Source organism: Dermacentor silvarum, chromosome 11 (assembly GCF_013339745.2).
Source record: "Dermacentor silvarum isolate Dsil-2018 chromosome 11, BIME_Dsil_1.4, whole genome shotgun sequence".
Classification (NCBI taxonomy): Eukaryota; Metazoa; Arthropoda; class Arachnida; order Ixodida; family Ixodidae; genus Dermacentor; species Dermacentor silvarum.
In genome coordinates, this window is record NC_051164.1 from 66113028 (window position 1) to 66137094 (window position 24067).

General features: G+C 47.3%; 1 protein-coding gene across 1 annotated transcript; it reads left to right on the forward strand.

The window, feature by feature from the left end:
- The first annotated feature begins 18208 nt into the window (after positions 1-18208).
- On the forward strand, positions 18209-18990 carry LOC119432633 (programmed cell death protein 6). Its single transcript, XM_037699792.2, has one exon. The coding sequence runs from the start codon at positions 18341-18343 to the stop codon at positions 18884-18886; it is 546 nt and encodes a 181-aa protein (XP_037555720.1). The 5' UTR covers positions 18209-18340; the 3' UTR covers positions 18887-18990.
- Positions 18991-24067: the final 5077 nt, after the last annotated feature.

Genomic DNA, 24067 nt, shown 5'->3' on the forward strand with positions numbered 1-24067 from the left:
TTGACGGCAGGCGATGGCGGCGTAGGTAATTGCTTCCGGCTGGGCTTGCGGCGATGCCGGCGCTTCTGGTATTTCCAGTGACCGCTGAAGCTCTTCCTTAACTACGTCAGCAATTGAGGCTACCTCATGCTGCTCTTTCCGTACGACCACTCTGATCGTCTCGCGCAGGTCATCGGCGCCTAGCGCTGGAGCTGCTGCGTAGTTTGTTTTCAGCGCACGGCGGTTGTTTTGTCTGGTGCGCATTTCAAGCGTCTTATGGATTGTTGTGGCCTCTGAAACAAACTCTGCGACAGTCTTGGGTGGGTTGTGTATCAATCCTGCAAATAGCTGTTCTTTCGCACTCCGCATCTGGAACCGAGCGTTTAAAGCGTAAGCTTTAGGTGTCTATGTTGGCAGTGCCCTTGGAGAAACTGTGCCGTGACAAAAGTAAATTATCAGAGGTGGTCATATCGCCAGAAGACACGGACAAGAACGAGAGAACAGGACGAGCGCTAAATTTCAACTGAGTGTTTATTTCGAAATAAACAGTCAGTTGAAAGTTAGCGCTCGTCCTGTTATCTCGTTCTTGTCCGTGTCTTCCAGCGCTATGACCACCTCTGGTGTATCTAACCAACTAGCCCAAAACGCCATACTTGTAAAAAGTAAATTGGCGGCTTTGAAAGGAAAATTTGCTACATTGCGGTCTGGGTGGGAATCGAAACCGGGTCTCCGGGGTGCGCAACGAGCACACTTCCCTGAAGCTGTCGCACACTTCCCTGGGCTGTCGAAATACGATGGCTGCTGATGACGCCGAGTCCGGCATCGTGGCTCTCGATTTCCTGGTCGTCCTCTTATCTTGGCTCAGCTGCCCAAGTTGTGTATTTGCTTGGACCACTAGGTTTCATCTGGTGCTGGTCGTGATGCTGTGATGGTCGTTTCATCGTCATCGTTCCAGCTTCGTGTTCTTAAATCCTCTCACGGTCGTCGTCACGCCTTCTACCCCACACCAGGTGGCTCTAGTTGTCTAATAGCTTGGACGTTGGACGACTAGTTATGTTCTCGTGGTCGTAATGTTGTCGTGGTCGTTGAATTCTTGTCATTGCAGCTTTGTCATCTGACACTCTTCATGCCATCATCACGCCATCATTGTCATGCTGCCGTTTTATCAGTGTCACCAGTTCATTAACGTCATCCTATTTTCGTCATGCTGTCGTAGTCATACCGTCTATGTCGTTCGATCAACGTCACTCTTTCTTCGTCATTCCATCGTAATCATACAGTCATAATTCAGTTGCAATTACGCCACCATTGTCATGCCATCGCCATCAAACAGTCGCTATCACTCATCCGTTGCCACACCATCATCGTCATGCTGTGCATGGTGGTCGTGCCATGTCGTCACACCAGCTTCCATTGCAACTTTCATCATGTCGTCGTCGTCAACGCCAACGTCGTCGTACAGGTTTCATGATACAGTCATAGTCCCGCCATTGTCATCATACACTCGTCATCATACACTTTGTCATTCCATCGTAATCATGCTGTCACTCAGTCGTGATTAGGGTGCCATTTACATGCCATCGTCGTTATTGCATTGTCGTCACACAGACGCTATCATGCGTCCCTTGCCATGCTACCATCGTCATGTCGCCGTGGTCGTGTTATCGTCGTCATTCCAACTTCTTCATGTGGTTGTCGTCCTGCCGTCCTCGTCATACCATCGTCGTCATACAGGCGTAGTCATCTCATTGTCCTCATGTCGTCGTCACGCGGTTGTTACACCATTGTCATAATTTACGAATTGACATATTGTGATGATGTGGATAGTGGCGTGCGGTGGCTAGAAGCCCAGCTTGGAATGACGATTGCATGGCAGCACCAAGAAGAGGATTGGTGATGATGATAATGGAAGATGACCACGTGCCCTGAATGAAGAAGCGACACGAAAGCACCCAGAGCGTGAGAGTGAGCGGCAGCCTCGAACGTCAGCTCGCAAAACGGCGGTTCAAGGCTCGGGTACCGGCGACCGGGTGTCCAGCTACCGTGCGGACCTGGTCGGAGATCCAGCTCGTAGCTGGGCTTTCCTGCGCACCAGCGGCCTGCTGTTCTAGCGGCCTGGTGTAGTGCTTCCTGCTGGCCACCGGGACGCCTGAGCTGCCAGTCTGCTGACCGAGCCCGACGCTATAGCGTCCGAGGCGTTACAGGCCAGCCGTTACAGCCCAGGCGTTACTGGCCAGTTACAGCAGTGGCCTGGTGTTCTACCGGCCTGCTGTTTTGCTCCTGCTTCCACGTCGCTACAAGGTGCGGCATGGTGCGACAAGGTGCGGCGCGACAGCTGCGACGTAGCCACAACGACGCTCCACCGTCAGGGGCACCGCAACGACGAGGCACACGGGCGAGTGGGGACGCATGAGTGCTAGGCACATGTTGATATAGGACAAACGATTCGCGAACTCTAGCCCACGTACATGTAAATCGTCTGTATGTAAATCGTCTCTATCGTGCTAGTGTTTCTGTTAAAGTCTGCGTTTCGTGTAGCAAGCTCCCGTCTGCCGTGTCATTATTAAAGGATCCTGGGCCCAACGGGAAACACCGGCAAGTTAGTTAGTTTGTCGTTGTCGTTTCCATCACACATATCATTGTCGTCATGCTGTTGCCGCCTACCACCATTGTCGTCCCATCCTTTTCACTTTATCTTTAACGTCAATGCATCGGTGTCATACAGTCGTCGTCATGCCGCCATACTCCTGGGTGACTTCGGAAAGTGAATGCCATAGCAAAGTGGGATGATATTACAGCAGAACGGTATATGTCTACCCTCCCATAGATCTTTCAATGTCCACACCTGAAAACTCCCGTGCCCTCTATGAGGAGGGAAAGCAAACCAATAAGGCATGTGCTCACATCTGGCGTAGCAAGAGGGAAGCTAGACTAGCAGCAAAGATCGTGCCCGAGAGGCTGCCCGTAAGCGGCGAGCTCGGCAGGAAGACGGTTGCCGGGAAGCGGAGAATGCGGCGAAGCGACGCAGGTACCACGCCAGTACATTGGAGCAGGACAAGCGTGTGTATGATAAATTTCAGAGGGACTTTCTCGACTGATATTTCGGATAGGGTTGTGCGGTGTGCGACAGACTGTGCTTCGAGAACGATTTGATGGTGGTTGGTAATGTTCGAGATCTCACGAAGCGTGAACGTGATGCGGTTTTGACAGCTAACCCAGATCCCGACTCAGCCTGCTGCTCGGTTTGGCTGCGCCAAGGGGGCGATAATGGCCGTAGCGCGCATCGATCATTTGGTGTGACAGGTGGTTGCTAATAAGCCACCTGCTTCATTCCGCGCCTGCGCAAAAAAAAAAAAAAACGAATAAGCTGTTCATATGTTGCCTGCCCTGGTATGCGGAGGCCGCGTGTAGTGCGTACTGCCGAAGAACAAGCTGCTCACGAGGCCCAACTTCGGGACCGTAGACGTGGGCGTGAGCGAGAGCGGCGGGTGGCACGAACAAGCGAGAAGCGTGCCGAGGACGCTGCCCGTAAGCGATGGGCTCGAGCAGAAAGCCCCCCAGATCGCGAAAAGATTAATACGGCGCAACGACGGAGTTACTAAGCTCGGAAGGCTGATACTTAGAGTGGTGGGGATGCGCGATTCCGTCAAGAGTTCGTTAACCAACGTTTTGCTTCAGTCGTGTGTGTGTCCGATTGTGGTTTGAAAATGACCTATTGGTGATTGCGAACAATCGTGATGTGACTTAACTCGACAGCGCGGTTGCCATGTGGGTGCGTACCTTTGGTGAACGAAGTGATGTGGCATCGTGTAAAGTGTGTGACGCGTTAGTGCATGGTTCCGTGCCGCGATCGAGTAGGTGTATCCAGTCATTCCACCTCAGTTGCTTGTGTTGAATGACGTTGAGGAGCGGTTGGTGTCGCCGCGCTTGCCCTTCGTCGGCTTTTACAGCTCCGCTGGTAGCCCACATTCACAGAGTGACAAGGCTGAGAATTTTTGAGTATGTGGCATATAGCGGAAGGTTACACACACATACGACAGATGGACGGACGGGCGGACTGGCGGGCGCACCGACCGACCGACCGACAGACAGACATACAGACAGACGACAGATGGACGGACGCGCGGACGGGCGGGAGCACCGACCAACCGACCGACCGACAGACAGACAGAAGGGCAGATGGAAAGGTGGACGGACGAACAGGTATAAAATAAAATAGGCGGGTGACTCGGGCTCCGTCATATAATGTGGCCTTGTGCATTCCGACGCAGATATACTGACGGAAGGATGGACGGCACTGCGATGCGTGAGGCTTAAGTGGCTTTTCGAAGGTAAGCCTTCAAAAAGAACCAATGGAAGTCCTCTTACTTGGACACGTAGGGGAAGCTTGCGGTCAGGGTGACGATGAGCACCACCGCGATGAGAGCGACGACGAGTACCCAGTACGGCTCGCTGGTCTCCTTGCCGACTGTGCGCGTGGTGGTGCCACTGACCGCCGAGAGGTGACCACTGGAATCCTGCACGGGACACCACAGTGTAAGGCCACGCTATCAACTTGATCAGTATATTTGTGACTTGGGCGAAATTGTAATGCTTCATAGCATACATAATAGGGTCTCATAAAAGAAAACAAGGACGGACAGATATAATGACACACACCACTGACGCTGATGGTGGGAATCATTTATCAATCCATCCTCATCTCTTGTGTGGGTTGTTTTATAGACCTTTTCATCGGGCGAGGAGGAAAGGGCGCGCGACGAGCCTTTCCTCCTCTCTGGCTTGTGCGAGCCGGCGCGGCGCCTTGAATGTGTTGCCGGTCGCGCTCTGCGGCACGATTTGGAGGTGTTTTAGCTAGTTCTGAGTGCAATTTACGGAATGGCAGTTCTTACGAGGTCGTCGAACAACCACTGTGTAGCCTTTAGGTGCAGCAGTCGCTGCAGTATCTAGAAATTTCTCTTGGATGTGCAAAAATGCGACGCGCATCATCAGCCGTGGTGTGTGTATATATTGTGAACTATGTTGGATGTATCGGTTTTAACTCGACGAAGAGTTGTTGTAAAACATTTGCATCAGCCACCGGCATCGTTATCACGCATTTTAAGTCTAGTAGACTGCAAATCACTATCTCTACGTTAGCCTCCTGCAAGAGGCCGACGGATTTGCTCAACAGAGCGAGCACTGTGGTTGGCAAACCAACATGATACACACAAGCTACGTGCTTCGATCGGCATTGCCTTTTTGCCCTGTAAGGCACAATGCACAAAGGGGATCGCATAAAGAGAATCCAACAGCTCTTTGCAAGGACACAATTTCCGTAAGATCGGTGAATGCGTCGTAGATGACTGAACTTATATATGTGAAACTGAAAAAAAAAAGAGTTCATATGTCCTTCTTTTGCGGCAAAATAAAACAGAACACGGGATAACGACGCAATAAGACTTCCCATGGTCGTGCCGCATGCTTGGACCACCCGCATATAGAACCAACAGATCTATAACACAGCATTTAGGCCTTGGACACAGCCTTGGACGCTCGCGCAGTCTGCAGCTGGTCGTTCGACCACTCGAAAAGTGTGATTCACGCTGTACGGTATGCGGTTATTATTAACCAAACTATTTTATTTGTGGGCGGAAACCTTGCCCAGAAAACAAGGCAGTCGCCCAATGTATCTACAGATAACAAGTTGAACGCTTGTCAAAGTAAACAGCACGATTTATTCTCCAGAAGAACAGTACTCACACCTTTAGGATCGTCAAATGTTTCGCAAATACTCGTTGCAGCTAAATCAGTGCTTAGAATTAAAGTGATGGGAATGCTGCAGTAAGGTAACATTCGTGAAACCAATTTTCAGAAATACCTAACCGATATCCGAGGCTGATTGTAAGCTCAAACATACGCGCACACTTCGCGTTGGGTGCTCCGTCCGCCCTAACACCAGCAGAAACTCCAGCCGCTTAATTACTTCATACTTAAATAATTCACTACGTCTCACAGGACCATTCCCCACGTAGAAGACGCCATTTCATGCTAAATAGACCGCGCGAGTGCGAAACAATCCACCACAAACTGCCGCCGAGCGTATACCATAGCATACAAGACGGGCGTTCGCCCAAGCCAGCATGTCAACTGCCCATAGATGGCGCCACTGCCTACGCAATGGCGGCGCCCATGAAAAAACGGTCTATATATCCCGTATGAATAATTTTGGATAACTGAAATATTTAAGGTAGTCTGAAATATGTGGCAGCTGTCATAACTGCATATCGCGGAAGGCATGAACTGACTCTGCCGGATGCAGTACAAATGTTCATTTAAATGTCAATGTATTTCAGTGCATCGAAGCCGTCTCTACGCAGGCCTCACATGAGGACGCAGAAAATTCGCGATGTTTCTCTCGTTTGTACGTTACTTCCTGTTTGACATCACAAGGCATTAGGGAAACTGAGAAAGACAGGAATGAGTAAATTCACCGCAGTATAACCTTTCCCTTGATACACGTCTACAGGGAAAAAGTGGCAAGCCAAATGTTGAGAGTCATCGACGTGGCCCCATTAATCATTGCGGAGTTAAGCAGTAGAAATTTCTGAAAATGAGCAGTGACTTTTGAGGTCGTCCTAGTGTCGTATTTGGCTGAAGAGTTGTCGGCGTATCCATACTACAAATTAAGTGTAAGGTTTTTTTTTTTTTACTTTACCACTATGGGCACGCTTACATTCTACCTATTATGCGTTGGCTGTCATGTACAATCGACCATGTTAAGGGACTGTTAAGGACCTGTTAAGCGACCAGGCTTGGGATCGGCCCACATTTCTCGTGGGACAGGTGGATAGCTACATAGCCGGAAAGAAAAATGGTCTGACAATGGCAGGAATAGTGTTCTCGTAAAAACGAGAGAGGTGACAAAAGCTGGTGCATCCCAGGCTCATGCGCAAATCGGTGTTCAGCTTTGATGTTCCCCCAAGTGTACTGCTTCGCATATTACGAACCAACAAACCCTAATATTCGGCATCATGATTTGCAGCGTAACAAATACGTTCTTGTTCCGCCTCGACGCTTCGTTTAGGCATCCGTCTTCTACACTCAATGCAAACTTTGGTGCCATTTTGCTCACTTCACTTCTTCCGCCGCACTCGGGTTCCTTTTGATGCCGGCGATCATTTCTACCGGCCGCGGTGGCGTAGTGGCTTTGACATTGGGCTGCTGAGCCCGAGGTTGCGGGATCAAATCCCAGCCACGGCGGCATCATTTCTATGGGGGGCAAAATGCAAAAAGCCCATTTAGCGTGCATTGGGTGGCCCTTAAAGAAACCCAGGAGGTCAAGATTAATCTGGAACTACTGCGTGCCTCATGAGATCCTGGTTTTGGCACGTAATACCCCCCCCCCCCCCCCCAATTTTATTTAAAAGCTTATTCATTTCTCTATAGCCCAACACTTCGACCAAGGGACGTGGTAGTCCTATTTCACTTACACTTCTACTTCGCTTCAGCGTACTAAACATTAGCTAATTATTTTAAAGGCTATCTTTATTTACCTTAAAACTTCATTTCTCTAAGTTCATCATGCTTGAATGGAGTTTCGAGAAAAATCTTGAATGGTGGAGATTCCGTCCTTTATGCGGTTCCCGCCCCCAAATGTGCTCCGAGGCCCTGAGAGTGGGACGATGATGATGATGATATATGGATTTTATTGGCGCAAGGGCCAGGCATGACCAAAGAGCGCAAAGAAAGGTAGTATGAAGCAGTCCATGAAGTGGTAAATGGCAGATGGTGATTGCACATGGGCTGTATAGGGGCCTAAAACCTACGATGTAAATGACGTAAAATATATAGACACTAAAATAATGAGAATGACAAGTGATATGGGCTATGATCATAAAACATACTCCATGATTCCATGAGATTCCATGAAACATGAGAGTGGGACGCCTGTATTTATTTGGCGGATAACTGGCGCCACCGCTTTTGTAAATGCTTTTATTCGAGGCAGTTGGAATTGGATCATGGTGATCTTCACAAAGTTTGAAAATGACGGAAGACAAGCTACACACGGAGGCGCTGCCGTCTTGTCCAACTTGCTATTTAAAGCGAAACCCACATTTCAACCCAGTTTCAACCACTCTTTATTTCTATACTAAACACATTTGCATCAGTAAGTCACCTGTTGTGAAAAATACAGGTGTGAGTGCTTCGTTGTTGTGTTACGCGTATTATATTTCGTAGTACTTTTTATACCCAATTTATGCTTTCATTACGCTGGGAATTTAGCATGTAATTGTTTAATTTGTTTCACAATAATTTATAAATTCCATATTACAGAATGGATTGCTGTATTGAATCCATACGCCAAGTCCGACATCAGCGCCGAAGAATCAGTTAAGTCAAAAGCTGCTCGTTTTATTTGTCACATCATGACTTGAGTTTTTCGCCTTATTCTCACGAAGCTTGAATAGCATTCGCCGCACTTTCCAAGCGTCATCGAGTTGAAAGCCTAGAACCTTTGTCACTCAAACTATTAATTATGATTACCAAAGTAATTACCTGTCTCCTCCAGAGACGTTATGAGCAAGAAACAGCCACAAACTTATTATTTCACCGTTTTACTCTTGCGCTGATTTCTTACAGCACAGTTATTTCCTCTGAACCATTGAACTCGGCAGCTGTTTGCAAGAAACGCGATCACTCAATTGACAAGGTTTTGTGAGAGTTTAGCATTCTTTCGGAAATAACCGCCATTTTTCTTGTCCAACCATTTTCATGGGTTGATCGCGTCGATAGCGAATTCTAACACAGCGTTAAAAAGTTACAGGACTGCGCGGCACACGCAGCACAGTCACAGCTTAAGCTGGTTGAGCGGCGCAAGAGTAGCTCCAATTTCGGCACCACGCTCAACAAGGTCTTCGCGGCAAAGTGTCTTCGCCTCGACTTTGACGAGAACGATCTGAACTGTCCGCCCGGCGACGGCGAGCTGCGGCTTGCAATGCTCTCTGCACAGCAGTCTGCTGAGGCCGATGATGCCTGGTTGTAGCCGCGCACGTAGCTCTACGATTCGCTTCTTGAGCAGCGGTTCGTACCTTGCTAGGAGACGCCATAACGTGCACCGAAGAGGTACCCAGAATACGTGGCGCACATCTAACATCAGGATAACGTTGACTGCGCGCCTCGTCTGAATCGCATCTTGTCGCACGCGGTGGTTGTAGGCACGTTAACTAGATGGCGCCACCACACTGTCGGAGGCTTGGGTCGTCTGCGCCTGCGCGCCTACCTAGGCCTAGACGCGCCGGCGCAGAGGCGCAGGGTGCGTATAAAGGGAATATTTCTTCTGCCTGATAGCAAGCGCTTGCGTTGCTCAGTGATAAAGTACCCGACTCCCACGCAGCGGGCCTGGGTTCGATCTCGGCAGAGAGCGGGTACTTTTTTTTTCGCATTTCTCGCTATAGCGGCTACGGGGCGGCGGCGGCATCATCGCCACCAGAAACGGCTATTGGAATGAGCCCACAACAGCTTACTCTGTAAAACAGCACAGTGGTACCGGTGCTCCCGTGCGGTACCGAATGGTGGTACGTTGGTAAGGGCAGCGCTCTCGCATTTTCGCCTCGTGAGAGCTAGCATTTTGAGATGGTGGCGTCGATACGGCGTGTCTCTGGTTGATAAAGCTGATGCGATGGTTTGAAACACCACATCGCGCGGCGAGATGTTGTCGAAAACGCTGTATAGGATACCGAACTGGTTCTTGAGGAGGTACTTGAGAAGTACCGGCTGGATCCCGCGGTGGCAAGGGCAGCGCCACCGATAACATAAAGTGCCACCGAACGCCACAAATAACCACCTTTCAAAGCATGCTAAACGCAATCTGGGACAGTAGCCGGGCTTGATTCTCCAGAATCATTTTTATCTTGCATTGAATGTTGTTTCATTTGTTCATTGTGATTTTACTATATACTCGTATACGTGTGTGGTATGTGAGCATTTTTTACCACAGAGCCCCTGCGATAGCCCTGACGGGCTGCAGTACCTTCAACCAAATAAATAAATATAAAAATAAAAAGAATAAATAAATAAATAAATTGCAATGAAAAAGAAGAGCACATGGACAAGGCCAGTCAGATCGTCTATTCCATGCCTGCAGTGCAACCACTGAGCCAGCCGGATCGCTAGTGCTTGGTGCGAATGTGAGCCGCTCGGGCAACCAGCTGTTCCTGCTCTGCGTCGCCTGACTTATCGGTTAGACTTGGCGCTACCAGCTGAACTGCTCAGTTCACCCCTTCACAGTAATAATTAATTTTTGTTTTGTATAGTGTAGTTGTTTCGCTCTTCCTTCAAGTTACATCAGTATGATGTTATATGTCGTTTAGATTTATTATATCTTAAATAAATGTTTGTTGTCCGAGTTCGTGTTATTTATTTGTGTTCTATATATTGCTAGAATACCGAATACTATATTTTTGTTAACGTTTAGCTTTCAGATAAACGACGTGCATCGAAGTTGGGCATCCTGTGTGCTACAATGCCAAGGCCTGCCTTGTGTCTCTTTCTGGCTCCCCATCAAGCTCGCAGATCGTGAGTTGCAGCCCAGAATACCTGTTAAAGATTGGTACAGATGATGAATCCAAACAAACTGAACTAAACCTTTTTTCGAGGCTCAAGAAGGTATGGCGCTTAGAGCTACACAGCCCAAGATTGTTAACTGCCACTATCACCGATGGCGTGAGTGCAGCGCAAGTCCATGCAGTATTTATAGCAAAAAACTGTCTAGGAAATCACAACTTCCCTGTTGTTTTGTGGGTTAGGCAATAAAATACCAGCTAGATCAATCTTTGGCGTTGTGACTCGTGAGCTTATAAAATATTTTTTTCCCGGTTTCCAGCGTCCAATAGCGCGGTCTTACCGGTTTCGGCTGGCCTTCTTTCGGTGAAGCGGTGATGGCTGGCTCCGAAGTCGGCGAGAACGGAGCCACGGCAGCGGCGGTATCTGTCCTGCCTCTAGCGTTGTCGGTGGTGGGCGCATCTTCAGGCGCATTCAGGGCCTCGGCCATTGTCAGAAGCATGACGAATCGGAAAGAGTCTGCGCTGCGGTTGTTGTTGCCTCAAAACATTGCGCTGCAGGTTGTTGAGCAGACCTGTTCTTCTTGGAGCACGAGAGCTGGCGCGTGTCAGGTTGACTGGCTGCTGCCAAGAACCCACTACAGGGGACAAAAACTCGGTGCTCGAATTACCCATTGAGCGAAATGCAGCTCCACTAACGTGAAAGCTGGGGAGGTGCGAAGCATGCATTGATGCACCTCTAATGGGCTCATGCTGCCTTAAGCAATGGCTCATAACCTCGTAAACGCGGCCTCCCCATTACGACAACAGAAGAGAAGTGAAATTCTACGCTGCAATGATGAGCAGCAACGCAGCCAGCTGTGGAAGACGACGAAGACGATTACGACAGGAGACGCCGACAGAAACTATGGACCATTTCTTTCTTTCTTGCCGCCGCTTCTCCTCCCTCCGCAGAATGTTCCTAGTATTTCCTACAGGTAAGCTGGGTTTAGCGCTTACTACACCAAACATTTTGTCCTTTGGTGCGTGTCAATTAGGCACAAGCCATGGGTCAATGATTTCTGCTATCCACAAGTTTATTGAAGCGTCAGGAAGGCTTCACTGCTAGGGTACCGACCGTGGGACACTTCACTTTATTTTTTTCCCTTTAAATTTATGAATATGCCCTCTCAAATTTTCTTTTAGCATTGAGTTGAATATTGCTTTGTGTTAAATGTGCCTTTCTCCCATTTTGTTTTGTTAGACGCACATTTCAAACAATCTAATGTGGCCAATCCCCCCTGTGGGTACGAGCCATGTCTCGAGGCAACAACAACAACAGCCCAGGCGCATACGGTGCTTCGCACCTAAAACGTAAATCGTGAAATGACTGGGGTCAACAGCGAAAAAGAATGCTGAACAAAAGCATTGGAGAGGTAATAAGAAATAAAGAATAAAGGCAGAAACGTAGTAAAGGTGTATTGCGTTGAAAAATTTTTGAAATTCCATAGAGAATTTATAGGAGAGATGCAATATGTCGGCTGCAATAAGAAACGTTTCTGAGCCAGTTGGTTCGTGCATTTATACCTTTAATTGTGGCGTAGCAAGACACCAGGGACGACTGAACTAACGTGTAGCGGCGCACCTCTTCATGTTCGTTCTGTCGTCAGTGGTCTCTTGCAGTGCCACAATTCTTGGTAAAGCATAATCAATACGGGATCATTAAAAATTGAAAAAAATTCAGCACAACCCATCTAACGATGAATGTCGAAGTTAATGCGATTAGCAATGAAGCAAAGTAGCTGCACATACTAGAGAAGCGTCATGTATAAAGCGTGCATATATGCAGCTGAACTAATCTCTCACGCTTCCTCGAAACGCTGGGCCACGCGGGCGCCTCCGCGAAGTCCGCGCGTGGCGGTTGTGGGAACATACATTCAGAGAAGCTTGTCTGCCTATACTGGGTGTCCCAGCTAAAAGCAATGAAGGTTTTAAAATCGAAAGCGAGTGCTCGCGGGATGAAACGAATTCAGTGGTGTTGAGGTTCGCGCGACCTAATCTGTGGTATCTTTTTCATTTTGCAAAGTCAAATAATAAGTACAGAACTAATTGCCTAATGTTTTAAATATTGGCTTCAGCAAGAAACTTCCAATATGATAGTTGTAGATCACATTTAAAAATAGCCGACTGAAGTGTTTGCAGCTTCAGTCGGACATTGATGGAGCTTCTTGTCCCGCGAAATACAAAAACAACTGTGTGATAGCGCCACTATTTCAGCGCGCCCAGACGGCCGATCAGGAAACGAAATTGTTTGCATGCCTTTTTTCGAGAATCACTCGCGTGCCACGTCGCGACCTGATGCGCAGAGCGAGCGGCGGTAATGAAGGCGTGTCGCGCTCCGACGTGACATGGCATAGACACATCATTCGCTCCACTTGTGGAATGAATCCCTATCACACAAGGCACAAAAAATCAAAACAAAAAGAAATAGCTTGGGCTTGAGCAAGTGTTTAATGGGGAAGGAAAACGCAATTGGCGTTGTCTACCGTTGATTGGCGATCACATCTTACTAGCGGGAGTTGCTGGCGTGTATGCTGCGGCTTATTATGTTACGATAGAAATTATATGAACACTCTAGGCGAGTTTCTGCCGTCGCCGTGAGGTTCCGTGTAAAATCCAAGAGCGATAACCGTCGCCGCACGCGCTACGCTGTATGTGCCAGTGAAAACGAGCGAGAGGAGCCGAAGAGCGCGGCTCAATCTGCTTAATCTTGTCCAGCGAAAGGGCAGAAAGCAGGCAGGATGTGCGCCGTCTTCCGCCGCGCGTGAGGCGCCCAACGTTGCGAGACAATGGGGAGAGGGAGGGTGAGCGGCATTTTACTCTGGCTGCAACTGCGTGTGCCGCAGCCGCCACACACACGCAGTTGCGTTAGGGCAGAGTCGTCGGCGGCTCATATACCTTTGTGCGTGCTTTGTGTTGTCGGCGCTCAGTTTGCGTTGAAGAGATAGACAACAGCACGAAGGTACGAGCCGGCCACGTGCAAGGTACGAGCCGCCGACAGACCTATAGACTCTGCCCCCAACTAAACCTTTGCCCCCGTTCTCAAAAATTTCTCCCTTCTGTTCCCTACCTGCCGTTCTAAAAAATTAATAAAAAATTGCTCACTGCCACTTTGTGACGACTAAGCAACTGAACAGAACGCGAAACGAACAGAGATCTCCGATCGCTTCCTAGGTCACACGATTCTTAACACCACTGAGTTGGTTTCAGTCACCCTGCTACACTTCTTCATATTTAAATCATTGGTTAGCTTTAGCTGGGACAGCCTGTATACGTATACGTGTACTTGTTCATCTCTCTCGGGTGACCGCTTTTCCCCGTCTCACAAATTTTATCGCTCAGCTCAGAATGCGCCTGCATGTATCAGAAGTTTGTCGAATGTTATCGATGGTTCTATCCGCTGTATGTTGTCCCCGAACCTTGTGTAATATCGTTGCAGGGTTTGGGCGACGCGAATTGTGTAGTACTTTTTGGAAGACACGAGGGCACCAGAGATAATTCTCGAACCTTCGATGACTCGTTTATATATAAAAGCCAACGCACCTGACCCACTGATCAGATTTTCGACGACCACCGACTGTGCTCGCCGCTATCGTTGTGCTTTGAGTGTTAGTTGCTGTTCTGGGCATAGGTTTGCCCAATGAAGAATTAGTTTCGTCCTTCACAGTTTTGTTACTGTGTTCTTGACCGTCACTACCACGGGACAATTTGGAGCAGGTTCGATTGCGCCCAAGCACCGGAGAAATCTTAAATAATTTTTTTTCTTTGCCATTGAAGAGCGCTACATACAAAGTGGCACACAGTGACCAAAGTTGGTGTCAAGTAGGTTCATTGAAGAGCCGCCTATAAGGAGTGGCACACCCAGTGACCTAAGATGGCATGCATGGCGGTTGTTTTCTAACGCGTTACCGTCAGCACAACAACCCAATGATCTACCCATTATGCCACGAACTTCCCCGTGCACCACGCTGGCCGAAAAACGGTTATATATATATATATATATATATATATATATATATATATCAGTGAAGCAAAGAATTACAGATGGCGGTACAGAAATAGTTCAAACAAAAGAAGCACGTAGGAAAAACATATAACAGCACCTTACCGACATTTTGGTCGGGGTGTGGACTTCATCAAGAGTAATATATATATATATATATATATATATATATATATATGTATACGATATCAATCGATATGTAGACATACAGAACCTGAAAAGTGGTCGAAGTACCCGAAGAATGCCAATCGTCTTAAAATAAAGGGTGTGACAGTCTATTCGTGTAAAACTTACTTGTTTATTATTTATGCTGCAAATACCACACTCACAACACATTGAAATGCCCACAGCGGTTGTGTGCGTGTGAGACGTTACAATTAACAAAACAATCATGATAATAACAGCAAACAGCGGAGTTTCTTTTGACATACATTTCAACACAGTTCAACAACATGAGCTAGTTGTGCTAGAAACAATATTGCTCAAGAAGGTTGAGATGAACGTAGTCCAAATAAAAGAGACATTGTTGTCGACGCCGTCGGCGTTTTGCCCGCGTTCGCACCGAACGCGCGGGGCGTTGGTGACTGTTGCCGGTGCCTTTGGGGCGCCTACCGTCGCGCCTCTAACCTAAGCTGCTCCGCATTATCGCGCGCGGAGCCGCAGGTGTTGCCATTCGTTGCGCAATCCGGAGAGGAGAGGAGAGGAGGAATGCCGAGAGGACAGGAGATGAGACAAGGAGAGGAGAGGAGGGGGAGGGGGATGCGCATGCGCAGTAGGGGTGTAGACGCCGTACGGTGGATGGATGGATGGATGGAGGGAGTGACATAGCCCCGACCATAAGCTGCTTCGCATCTAAAATGTGCCACTGTTCAACGAACCTCTTTCACGCCTACATTCATCAGCGCAGTTGCGGGATGCGTAAGTACCGCTGTTCAACAAAACTCTTCGATGCCGATTCTGGTCACTGGGTTGCGCCAGTAGGCTGCACCGCTCTTCAATAAACATCTCTGAAGACAACTTCGGTAATTAGGTATGTGCCACTGGTGATGTGAAACTTGACAATGACGAGAAAGATCCCATAAATTTCTCTGTTGTCGGGCGGAATCGAACCCACGTCAGAAGCGTTCCTCAAGGCCAGCAACCCGGCTCTTTGGCAGGCTGTGCCACAAATACAGTGGGTGTAAGTGCCGCTGTTCAATGAACCACTTTCACGCCAATGCTTTTGCAAGCGGTGCCATCAATGCACTGGATATGTGCCGCGTTTCGAAGAACATCTCGCCAACTTGGGTTACCGAGTACGTGCCACTGAGTGGGCGACAAGCGAGGGAACGATTTTCAGCGTTCGCAAGCACCGGAGTGCCACGCTTCCTGTCTCGGAGGCCACGCACGCACTTCTCTCAAGTGCCACTAGATGGCGTAGCGTGTTCAGAAAGAAGCGACAGGAAGGAGCCCGCTTGCCGCATGATGCGTCTCTCTGCGTTCGCAAGCACCGGAGTGCCACGCTTCCTGTCTCGGAGGCCACGCACGCACTTCTCTCAAGTGCGACTAGATGGCGTAGCGTGTTCAGAAAGATGCGACAGGAAGGAGCCCGCTTGCCGCATGATGCGTCTCTCTGCGTTCGCAAGCACCGGAGTGCCACGCTTCCTGTCTCGGAGGCCACGCACGCACTTCCCTCAAGTGCCACTAGATGGCGTAGCGTGTTCAGAAAGAAGCGACAGGAAGGAGCCCGCTTGCCGCATGATGCGTCTCTTTGCGTTCGCAAGCACCGGAGTGCCACGCTTCCTGTCTCGGAGGCCACGCACGCACTTCTCTCAAGTGCCACTAGATGGCGTAGCGTGTTCAGAAAGAAGCGACAGGAAGGAGCCCGCTTGCCGCATGATGCGTCTCTCGCGTTCGCAAGCACCGGAGTGCCACGCTTCCTGTCTCGGAGGCCACGCACGCATTTCTCTCAAGTGCCACTAGATGGCGTAGCGTGTTCAGAAACAAGCGCCAGGTAGGAGCCCGCTTGCCGCATGATGCGTCTCTCTGCGTTCGCACGCACTGGCACGCCAAGCGTTTTGGAGGCCACGTGCAGGCTTTGCAGCGCCTCTGCTAGGCGGTGTCGAGTGTTCTGCGCGAAAGCGGAATCCCACTGAAGTATACCCTTAGTACAGGACTAGTGTCGACCGTGGCAATACGTTGTGACGCTATATTTATTCAATGATAAATGCATTACTGCCGACAGTCATCCTGAGATGGGTTCTGCCGATTTTTGAAAAAAGCTTTTTTGAGATAGCGGGACTGGACTGGACTGGACAAACTTTATTTAGGTCCTGCAGGACGCGCTTAGGGCGTAGCGGGACAGCATGTATAAATACCTGATATTTTTTTCATAGGCTCCCTGCTCCGTTCAATAGGAATTCTGTCATCAATTCCTCACTTTTGTGCACGAAATGTGTGTTCTTGCAGAGGTTTTTCTAACCTAGCAGAAGTCGTGAGTTTTGAACAGTAAATTATATCGCACGCTTTGTGTCTTTGAAACAGGAAATCTGCACACGCGCGCAGTAAAATTGAAGAAAAATATAACCTAGGAGAGCATTACCATTTTTAGAATTGAAAAACTAACGTGTTCGGCAATACGTTCAGTCACAATATTGTATTTGCTATCGTTACTTTCAATACTGCATCTAAATCTCTGCTATCTGATTTTGGTCAACCTCCATAGTGGGTATGACCCGTACATTTATTGAAGAAAAGCAACCGCCATTCTTGTGACGCTGCCTTGTTTCCTCATTACGAAAGGACACTGTAGAAAGACAGTTTCATAGCTGTGGATTAAATGTAGCCATTCCCAATGTTCTAACTTTGGGGGCTTCCTCTCCACGACATTATCATAGGTATGTTGGTGCAACTATTGTGAGGTTCGTAATTAAGTCGGGACAATTTACTTGCTAAATTCTTCAACCTTTATGACTTCATTCTTTTTAGTCGTTTCAAAATGCCGTATTAGAGTTTTTTAGACTTCAATTATTTTCCTAACTCACCCGATTCTTAGCCAATCCCCCATGGGGGTATGAGCAGCTCGTAGAGAAAAACTAACCAACCAACATTATATTGCCTCGTAAGTAGCTCTGTCCCTTCTATGCCATATCTGCAAACAATCTGAAACCATGGATCAGTTTTTATTAACTAGCCGTCGATTTGCAATCCAGAAAAGAAAGTACTTCAATATTTGATTCTGAAAATCAGGCATTGTTGTAAACACTGAAAACCTTCCTTTGGGGTGTTTACATTAGGTTATAGCCTCAGGAACGTATGCATGGGCGTCTGGGATTTCATCTGTGACACAAGGAGAATACCTGGTTAATTTACTGATATATTATTTAGTAAATTACAAAGGTCCAACTTAAATTGATGAAAATTTATTGCCTTCTAGTTTGCTCTCCTTCGAAAAAGGATAGATTTTTTTTCGAAGAAAAGGAAATTTCTCTAACATTAGTTTGTCTACTTTAATTGATTGTACAATTTCAACTGTTCCCGCACATGTACTTTTTGCCTCAAGTTTTCTCCCACGGCCCCACGCGTCTATACCCGGCTTATTGGCCAATCCCCGCAGTGGGTATGCGCCATATCATTGGAGGCGATCAAGCAAGGTTACCTGCCCTCAAGCCTACTCTCAGGGAGGCCCCTTTCGCTTTCGGGATTGCATCCCGGACGGCGGTTCCATAACTGCATTTAGAGCAGCGATCAAAGGTGACAGCTAATCAAAGTTTGCCGCAGGGTAACCACATTGAGCATGTACGGCCGAGCTCCACCCCCGCCTCCCAGACACGATACCGGCTACCTCCAGGAGATGTTCAATAACGTCGACAAAAACAGAAGCGGGAAGATCAACGCGGCTGAGTTGCAGAAAGCCTTGTCCAACGGCACCTGGAAGCCATTCAACCCTGACACGGTGCATCTCATGATCAACATCTTCGACCGCAGCCGCACTGGTACGATTAACTTCCAAGAGTTTACGTCCCTGTGGAACTACATCAACGACTGGCTCAAGTGCTTTCAGAGCTTCGACAAAGACCGGTCTGGTAGCATTGACAAGCGGGAACTTGGTGACGCTTTGACTAGTTTCGGCTACCGCTTGAGCGAGCAAACACTGGACACCATGCTGATGAAGTACGACAAGGATCGAAAAGGTTCCATCAACTTTGACGACTACATACTGTGCTGCGTCAATCTCCAGACTCTGACAACGGCCTTCCGGAATTCGGACACAGACCAAGATGGTTTCATCACGCTTAGCTACGAAGATTTTCTGAAGCTGGGCCTGAGCCTGAATTTGTGATGACGGTTTCGTCCTGGTGTTGAGAAGAGACCGCCTACTCCGCTGAAGGTTCCTGCGTTAGCGCAAGAAGTTTTTTTCTGACTTTTTTTTCCAAATTCCAAATTTCCAAAGCACCGCTTTGGAAATTACGAAGTAAATGCTTCATTAACATGCATTGTGTCCGGTTGTGTTAATTGCTTCTCATTATAAGCATAAAAAAGAATGTTGGTGCTCTAGCGTCAGGAAGCGTGTTCTTGTACTTTGCTCGGAGATTCCGCTCCCTGCATGCCGTTCTTTGAGACATGTGTTTATCGCGAGGCACTTCAGTTCCTTTTTTTTTTGCGCCTTGCGAGAATTGCCACAACATTGTTTTTAATAGTAAGCTTTTAAATGGCGAAAGATGTGCGGTGAGAAATGAACGTCGTAGAAGAATAGTCAATGGTCACTCATTACCGCTCACCAGCTTGATGTGTATATAACCGGCTTAAATATAAAAAAGTACATAATGGGCGCCGGTGATAACGTCGACTCATTTATTCAACACCTGAATTGTGAGATGCACGATCATGGTGTAGCCGGCTAAGGCTGTCTTCCATTAAGTCGCATCGTACAGTACAGCAATACGCTAGTATCATGGAACCGCCTTGTTGGTTACTATACGACGTTTGCTCCGAGCATAAATGGCACTACATATGAGCGCGTCAAGTAAAAATCCCTCAGAGGGGCCAGTTGCACGGTAATGACGCCTACTTGGGGTTTGTTAAGCTTTGCATTTTACGTTTGAAACCACAAAAATTAGGCAAGACCTTTCTGACGATGACGGTCGACATTAATGCGATTAGCGTTAAAGAAATGCCGCGACACACCGTATTGTTCAAAACGGGACTATTTAGAACCTGTAACAGTAACTGTGATATTACCTTCTTTCGGCTACATGGGAATACATTGTCTCCTGGATTGGTACAGTTTGCTATGGAACTTTTTTGCTAGGCTCGGTCATGATCATGACGGCATTGTGACGTCAGTATGACAGTGATGCAGTGACAATGGTGAAACGAAGGAGAAGGTATGACGATTATCGGATGACGAACCTAGAATGACCAAGGAAGGACGGCGACGGCATCACGACGAAGGTATGCCAATGGCGGTGTAATCACTATTGATTGACAACAGCATGATTACGATGGAATGACAATAAAAGAATGAAGTCGATGGAACGACGGAGGTGATACGACGACGACAAGTGGATGATATTTCTTAAACGATTACGATTGCACGACAATGACACTTTGGCATGACGACGTTGGCATTACAACGGCAGTATAATCACAACTGAATGACGAAGCATGATTAAGATTTAATTATGAAGATCGAATGACGCCGACAGAGCGCTGAAGGCGGTATGACGACGACAATTAGATGACGTTTCTCAATTGATGGTGGTACAATGACAGCAGGAGGGCTACGGCATGATGACAACGGGATGACCATGACTCTATGGGGACGATGCCTTGACGAAAGCCCGAAGACGACGCTGGAATGATCACAACGGCATCGGGACCCCCTAATGACCCAAGTTAATAGACAGCTGATTGTGTGGTTTAGACACTCCATTTGCCTCTCCCATTGGCCACTATAGCAAGTAGCGCATCACTCGTCAGCCTCAAGCCTATTGAAGTAAGTCAGCAGGTGGCGCGGGAACAGCAGTGCACTTAAGGGTAACGTTCTCCAGCGAATAATGTGTTCAGACATATGACGAGCGTTGTATGTATGGACACTTCGGATCTGACTATGTGCATTAGTCTCCGTAAAATTGTTGCGAATTAATTTTGTGATTTCATTTGATTCATTTATTTTCCATTTAATATCTTAACAACCTCCGTTTTGGAGGTATTACATAAGGGGGGGGGGGTTAGCATTGGATTAGATTAAGGTGTCCTGCATGATGACTGGTGCGGTTTAATTTAATCTGTGAATGCTGATGGGTACGTGATGGCTGCGATTTCACGGGGAAGGTCGTTTCAGTGGCGTGCTGTTTGGAGGAAAAATGATTTGGAAAAGGCTGTCATACGGACACGTTGGCGTGAGACTTTGAACGGATGACGGGTGCGTTGAGACGTGCGTGATGGAGGTGCGCAGATGTAATGTTCTTGTTTGAGTTGCGAATAATAACATTTCTTAAATAGACATAGGCTCGAAATGCGGTGACGGAGGGAAAGAGCGGATAATTGGGACTGTAGCTTGAGAGATGATACACTAATATCGTATAAGTATATGAGCGATGAATGAAGCATGGGGCTCTGCTTTCATCATCATAATCATCAACCTATATTTATGTCCACTGTTCTCTGTTTTGCACAGCTTCTAATGAATCAATGCGTGTTGTGGATTCCAAATGGCGGATGCATACTCAAGTTTTGGTCTGATCAATGATTTGTAAGCAAGTAATTGTTTACAAGTAATTAAGCAAATAGGTCTAAGCAAGTAAGCAAGCAAGTAATAGAGACTTGAAAAATAACAGGCCCGTTAGCTTGCTTTCAGTAATGTATGAAATATTCACCAATATAATTTCCAATAGAATCAGGGCAACCCAGCTTGTGGTTGGTTCTAGGATGAGAAGTGGGAAGCGTATACTGCGGAGACTGGCGGCGAAGAGATTTATGCTATGCGATTTCCTTAACTGATTAAAATTTCTCGTCAAAGAAATAGTGCTTGGGTCCAATATGCAGCGCCTTATACCGGAGCGAAAGTCTTACTTATTTTTGCGAAGGCAACTAATCGCTTATGAATGTTTTGAACACGGTGGGAATAATCTTCGCCGACACAGAAGGCGTTTTTAAAAATTTAGGCCCGTTGGAAAGAATAGCTTCTTTGGACTTGAATGATGTGAATTTGACAGTGAGAGGGCGTTGGTGGTTCGAGGTAAGACGACCGAGCCAGTGGGCGCGTTCGATATCTTTAAGATCCAAGGTTATTTCCATCTGCTGGAAACAGTGATTGATGATAAGCTTTTCAGATTCTGCAAATGTTTCACGGAGGGATGAATCAGGGAGACCATAAAGAAAACTCTGTTACCAGTTTCATAAAAAAACTTTTTTAGCAGTTTTCAGCATCGTCAAGACGAAGCTCTGGGTCGTGAACCGAACCCGCTGGCTGGTTAGCGGTAGTCGGAACTGTTTCAATGTCGGTCTGAATTGTGTGCAGAGCCTGGTAATGTTCTTCAAGTTCGGTGAGGCGAGTGTTGAAGTTAGATATAACTCGGTCTATGGAAACAATGCGTCCCGTGATTTCTTCTAATTGATTGATTAGTGTTGTCTGGTCAGCAGACAGATTTTTTCTATTCAGCCAAAGCGATATCCAACTTCTCCGGTCCGGGGTTAGTTTCGATGTCCTCAGCAAGTAGTAACAAAAACTATACACTATGGCAGCATTTGATGGCAACAGTAATCAAACACTGGGGGCTCGGCAGCTTTATCAGGAAATAATTACTGCATTCTTTGTCAAAATTATTAAGAAGTCTCAGATTTTGGCACTATCATATTTTTTAGCAGTCTCTGCCAAATATACTAAAAACAGGTGAAAGACAAAGTATAGGAACACGTGTCCGTTTGTGAATGGGCCACCTGATGAAAATTTTCGATGGTTGACGGAATCTTTGTAACGTCGAGGGAACATGTTCATAAAAATGTTCGGCATTCTTATCGAAATATTTAGCAAAATTCGCAACTGTCCCGTTTAGTTAAAAGTTCGCTAGCATAGCATTAGTATAATCGTGCTGCGTAGCAGTATTATTATTTACTACTTCCATTTAAGAGACAATAAGGAAATAAGTATGTTCATGACACAGCGCTGAAGATTTGCAATACTTATGCGGAAAGATATTAAACATTGATATATTTTTTCAAGGGAGACATGGAGGCCCAGCCAGGCAGGATGTTTTTCACAACAGTCTGCTTTGGCAAATGCGGTGGCGTGTAGCAGAGGTGAAACTCCGGGCTTCTAATCATAAGGTCATAAATTCGAATCCTCCTGCATTCCATGACATTTTCAGCCTTAAAGTGGTACCGGAATGCACGAAAAAAAGTTTCTGAGAGCCAGTGGGGCTACACTAGTCCAGTGCAACCAAATTAGGAAGGCCCACTAAGCTTAAACCAAGACACTCCCTCCCTAGAACAGCAATTGGCCTCCTTGGTGCAGTACTTGGCCACTGCCTCTGTAATGACTCCTGCAATTAACCCATGGCCCTCAGTCCCCAGCGGCTGCAGAGCACCTGGCCAAGGCGATAGTCAGACCAGTGACGCGGCAGAGGGCGCTAAGAATCTCTGGATTGGGAGAGGCCACCACTGAACATTGAACCTGGCAGCGTTTAACACGTGAACGCTCTGGAGTGAGGCTAGCTTAGCAGAGCGCTTTGAACAATCATCAGGCATAGCCTTGGATATAATTGGCATTAGTGACGTCAGACGAACTGGTGAGGCTTATACAGTGGTGACAAACGGCCACGTCCTGTGCTACAGAGGTATTCCATAAAAGAGAGAATACGGGATAGGATATCTAATCCATAAGGATATCGCAGGCAACATTGATGCATTCTACAGCATTAATGTGAACTTAGCAGTCGCCGTAATAAAGTTGAATAGGAGGTATATAATAAAGGTAGTAGAAGCCTACGCTCTAACCTCCAGTCACGACGCCGAAAAAATAAGAGTTTTATGAAGATGTTGAATTAGAGATGGGAAAGGTGCTAACTCAGTATAGTGTACTCATGGGCATCTTCAATGCAAATGAGGGAAAAAGCAGGCTGGGGAACGAGCAATTGGCAATTACGGCATTGGTTCTAAGAACATTAGAGGATAGATGTTGGTAGACTTCGCGGAAAAGAATACGCTCGGAACAATCAATACCTTCTTCTGGAAGAGCAGTAAGAGGAAGTGTACCAAGAAAAGCCCTAATCGAGAAACAAGAAATTAAATTTCATACTCTTTGCTGATCCCTGCATGGTGCAGGATTTATACGTGTTAGGTAGGGTAAAGTGGGCAGTGACCGTTGGTTACTGAGGTCTAGGATTTCTCTCAATTTGAAGAGAGATGGAGTCAAATTAGATGAAGAAACAGGACAGCCTAGACGATGTAAGGGCAGAAGCAGACGAATTCTCGCAATCAAATATGCAGCTTTAGAATAGGAAGATGAAGATAGCATAGA